This window comes from Mus caroli, chromosome 12, assembly GCF_900094665.2.
Source record: "Mus caroli chromosome 12, CAROLI_EIJ_v1.1, whole genome shotgun sequence".
NCBI classification, from domain to species: Eukaryota; Metazoa; Chordata; class Mammalia; order Rodentia; family Muridae; genus Mus; species Mus caroli.
Genome location: NC_034581.1, coordinates 93,263,537 through 93,268,877, shown reverse-complemented (window position 1 = coordinate 93,268,877; position 5,341 = coordinate 93,263,537). Strand labels below are relative to the sequence as shown.

General features: G+C 41.6%; 1 protein-coding gene across 3 annotated transcripts in view; it reads right to left on the bottom strand.

Annotated features, from left to right (window-relative positions):
• Positions 1-5,341, bottom strand: part of Spata7 (spermatogenesis associated 7) — a 43,532-nt gene that overhangs the window by 8,186 nt on the left and 30,005 nt on the right. For all 3 annotated transcript variants that reach the window (XM_021178896.2, XM_021178897.2, XM_021178898.2), the window contains 3 exons: positions 4,193-4,626; positions 3,220-3,286; positions 741-856 (listed from right to left, as the gene is read on the bottom strand). In XM_021178896.2, the coding sequence (XP_021034555.1) occupies positions 741-856; positions 3,220-3,286; positions 4,193-4,626 (617 nt within the window). The remainder of the gene's footprint in view (positions 1-740; positions 857-3,219; positions 3,287-4,192; positions 4,627-5,341) is intronic.

Genomic DNA, 5,341 nt, shown 5'->3' with positions numbered 1-5,341 from the left:
TACACACGAACTCTCCTGTGTGTGTCTGTTTGTCACTCGCTCATCCACGCTTTGCCCACTTGCGACGAGAGACCCCGTTCCACGCAGACACAGGGACCCAGAGGGTCTGCGGCAATCTCTCACCAGCAGGGCAGACCAAAGCCTGGCATGTGGGAATGTTCCACATCACAATCTTTTGGTTTTTGAAATTTTTATTATTGTGTAACATATGTGTTTGTGTGTGTGTGTGTCTGTGTACACATGTGTATAGGCAAGTACCATGAGATCAGAGGGTGATTCTCAGGAGTCAGTCCTCTCTTTTTATCGTGGCTTTTGGGGATCAAACTCTGTTTATCAGGCTAGCAAGGCAAGCACTTCCACTTGCTGAGACAGCTTGCCAGTCTCCAAATCACATATTTCAACTCATCAAATGGTAAGGCTGCCAGAGAATCTCTCCTTAAGAGCAGCTACTGGAAACTAGCATCCTCTTTCCCTTTATCAACACATTAGCAAAACTAAGTCTAACCTTTATTGAGCATAAACTTTCCTTAGTAAGACTAACAGTGCCATAGAATTGTACAATACTAAAATATCTTAGCACATGTAATTAAAACAGCACTTAAGGTGAATGCTTGTGTGTCCATTACACAGGACAGCAAATGGAGACAGGGTTTCACTCTAACCTAGGCTGACCTTGAACTTGCAGTGGTCCTCCTGCCTTAGCCCCCACGTTCAGATCCAGGTGTGAGGCTGCCACCCACCTTTCTGAGGACTGCTGCAGAATCCTATCTTGAATACTGTCCCATGCTAAGTTTTGTCCTTGTGAGGGTAAAGGAGCTACTTTGTCTTCAGCACCATTTCTCGTGTAATTAGGTACCTGGAAGTGGAACAAAAAAAAAAAAATGCATTTGTTTCAAAAGTATGTTGTAAAATAAATAAAACAACAAATCCTAATGAAAATGAAAACACGAAAGTAGCTGATATATTAAAACAAAAACACTTTAGAATAGTTTACCCAGTCAGCATTTCCCCATGTTTATTTAAAGATGAAGTGACGTCATCTTTCTGTTAATGAGCAGCGTTTAAAGAGCATTAGGAAATCATAACGTAAATCATAAGTCACAGGAGCCTGTGTGTCACCCAGCTCTGAAGAGCCAGAAGCACGAGGGTCCCAACTTTAGGCAGACCTGGGGCACCTGCCTGGGGCACCCTGATCTCACTGCAAGTGCTCGTCGGCTGCCATACTATCTTTTACACTCTTTATTTTATTTGAGATAAGGTCTCACTCTGCAGCTTTAACTGTCCCAGAACTTGCTATATAGATCAGGCTGTCCTGGATCGCTTCCCAGGTGCTGGGGTGAAAGGTGAGCCCCTGTACCTGGCTATCCCTGAAAGTGTCCATCTTGTCTGAACCGAGAAACTAAGCAGTTGGTCTGGTTAGTAACTGGATAGGAGATATCATCCCCCTGCATATACACCCACATTAAAGGAAGAAAGAAACAAACAAAAGATAGAATTGAAATCCATGAACATGATACAAATTTGTAGCTCTTGTGTAAATTTGAAAAAAAAATACATGATTAAAAAGCGCATCTGGGTCAAACACCTGAGAGCAGCTGCAGCAGCAATGCATATGAACACTATTAACAAACAAAGTCATGGCTCATGACGTGAGCAGAATCTTATGTGTCACACACCTGGCACTATTTATTTGGACTGTTTATAACGTTATGTGTTTTCTTCTCTTTCAGACAGGTCTTCCGTAGCTCAGGACGCCCTAACGATCCCTTTGTGTCTGCGGCTGACTTTTAACTGTGACCACTCTGCCTCCCCTTCCCAAGTTCTAGAAGTACAAGCATTGCCCGACTGGGGCTGGAGAAGTGGCTCTGTGGCTAAGAGGACCCAGCCTCAGTTCCCAGGGCCCATGTGTAGCTGTCATTAACTCCAGTCAGGGGATCCAGCACCTTGTCCTGGCCTCTCGGGGCACCAGTCTATACACATGGTACACAGACATACGCAAAACATCCGTACAAAATAAAACAACCAACCAACCGAGTTCCTGCAGTTCGGTATATTGGCTTTGTTCACGCTAGGCACGTACTCTACCAAGTAAGTCACATCCCCAGCCCTACAAAGCTGACTTCTGTAAAATGCTTTACAGTTCTAAAGTATAGCATGCAGATCTGCTGTAGTTAATACTACACTAGCTCTCTCAGCTCCTACACCACTGGGAGGGAGGATCCATGCTTTTCTTGAAGGACTATGAACATTTGGATCCCAAAGTAATAAACTGGGCTTCTTAGCATTCTCACTCACCACTATCATTGCGCTGCTGACAGTGATGTGTGCATGCTGTTTGTGTGAGTGCAGGCATGTGCATGTGCACACCACAGTTTACATGTAGAGGTCACGAGACGCTTTTGGGAATCAGTTTTCTCCTGCCACAGTTGGGATATTAAACCATGTCTATGAATAGATTTAAGTTAGAGCATAAATTCATGATTGAAATTACCCAAATGGAATGAGCTTGCTTGAAAAATCACATTTAAAGCTGTGATATGTTAAAATAAATCATTGTTAAACATTCAAAATACAAACAGTATAATAAAGTTTATAAAAATAAAGGCAAAAACATAAGATAATATTATCTACTGATTGTTATATGATGCCAGATTTATAATAATATAGTCATCAGCAATTCTATAAGAGATACGGGCATTGAAAATTCAAACTTGTATGTATCTTTGATAGCACCATTAGGAACTTGTCTTTTTTTTTCTGTGTGTCAGGAGAGGTACTGAACCTAGCCTTGCACATCCTAAGTAATTTCTCTACCACTGAGCTATCGTCCCAGCCCTTGGTTATTTTGGGACACAATCTTGCTGTCTTGCTCAGGCTAGATTACAGTTGGCTGTATAGTCTATGATGGCTTCAAACTCATGTTCCTACCTTTACCAAGCACTGGGATTATAGGCAAATGTCACCAAGCCTGGTTCTCAGAATCTGTATATTTTATTCATCCACCCATTCAGCTAGCCAACCAGCCAGCGAACCACTTGGGTGCTAATAACAAATGACTTCCTGGATTTGGTAGGATCCACCTGGTCATTTAGAGAGCATGGCCACCACCTGAAAACTGTCACATGTTGACTATATTAGAGGTCACTCCTGATAGTCCAAATAGCAGTGTGCATCCTGTACAGGTCAAAGCACCTACAGCTCTGAAGGTCTGCTTAGTACCTGGTGCATGGTCACTTCTGAGTCCTTTGAGCTCGTTTTCTCAGCTGTCCCAAGCTCAGAGTTAAAGCTACAACATTTACAAAGAAATGATTGTTACTTCTTTATAAACACAGCAACAACAGGCTTTATTGTCAAGAAAAAGTATACTATAAGCAAATAATATCCCAACTATTTACTTTTAAAAAATGTGTAATTTCTATTCATGTATCTGAAAATAGACATGATTTGGTTCACATATGCTTCCTTTTCCTTACTTGATGAATAGATTTCAGGTAAATATACAATGAGGTAAGAGAGATGAGACTATAACATTTATAAAGGTATGATGATTTCTGCATTTTTCCTTTTTTACCGATTAAACTTGATCTTTGATAATTTCAGACAAGTATGCATTCATTCTGTTTACTGTCCCCCCCCCCCCAGCTCTTCCTGCCATGGCCATTGACCCTCTTTCCCACAGTCCTGACAACTAAGGCCTGCACCCGTTTTGTGTCAGCTTGCACAGTGGCCAGGCTGATATGTCTCTTAAGTTTTAGGATCTGTGCTGCCAAATCTGGCAGGGGTCCCTTCATTCCTCCGGCCGCCAGCTGATCTTATTCTCCCCTTTGGGCGTCACTGTTTTGCCACTGTTAACCTGAACGCATATCTACAACTACAGTATCTGGTAATATATCTTAAGACTTCTCTGAAAATGTAACATTTAAAGACATAAAAAGTTCAAGAACTACGTTTACAACGATAACTTATATAGCACTCATAGTTAAAAGAACTTAACAAATCTAATAGCTTATAAAAGGTTACTGTGCTGCTTCCAAAGACCCATTGGAAAGTCTACTAATTCATTTCAGTGAAAAGGCACAGCCGGATCTCAAGGCTGGCATGTGAAGTGTACAGCAAAGAGAGAAACACTGCTTATGAATCCTTTCCACTGACTCCCTGGCCTTGCAGTCAGCTCTGGACATGCCATACAGACCTGCTTAATTCAGTTTGGGTTTCAGCTTCCATCCGCTGATCTGAAAAATCCTTTCTTCTTTTGGCAGGTGTGTAGTAGCGGTACTGTGACAGGAAGGACTTTGCTTCTGTTTTTAAAGTTCGTGGAGTGAATGGCGACTGCTTGTTAGAGAAGAGGTCAGAGTGCTTTTCCAACAGATCTCCACTTGGGGTCTTGGCGATGACTACCTGGAACTGGTGGGCACTCCGAGGCCGCCTGTTGCAGCCATGCCCACAGCCTGAGTAACTGGATGGAGAGGTGCTGGCATGCTTCTGGGCGCCACTCATGAGCATCTTACTTGATTCAGGCAGACTTAGATGCAGTCCCTCGGAAGAAGGGATGAGTGACTTTGAAAATGATGGATATCTTGTCATTTCTTCTATGAACACATCCTGGTCTTGTGGTTCCCCTGAGGGCTAAGAACATTTGATATGATAGTCATCAGTTGCACTGCCACTGGGAACCTCAGGACTAACTTATACATGCACCTTGGCTCTAACTAGGCACTTTTCCTCGCAGTAATGGGGCTGAATGCCAGCAGGGCCTGGAGCTGTCCGACAAGGGTTCTGCCACTTCCCAGCCCTGTCCTTATTGTCTAGAAGAAAGGGAGGACCAGAACCACAGATACAAGATGAGCTGCACTTTAATATTATGCATTATCTGCTGTAAAAATTTACCTGAAAACTAACAATTTTAGAATTTGTTTATAGCACAAGGAATCTTAAATTGATCTTAATTCTTTTCTTGATAATGTATAGGTCAGCTAACTTACAAACTGATATATCTAATTAAGGAAACTATATGACTATTTCCTAAATAGGTCTAGACACATAATTTCCTTTCTAATCTTTCTTTCTCAAAACAAAAGACAGAATGAGTATTGTCTTATGTTATTACTTCAACATATTAGCTTCAAAATGTGCTCCCAAACTAGGCTGATATTACTGCAGGTGTACAAAGAGCTTGTCTCTTTGGAAAGAGATTTCTGAATCCTACAGAGCTATTAATTAATAATCATAAGAATTATTTATACCCAGAGGAATGGTGTAAGCTAAACCCAGAGTAAGGAGAAATGTAGAGGACATTAGGTTGACTGTAAAAGGAAATTCTTTCTTTTTTTTTTGGTTTTTT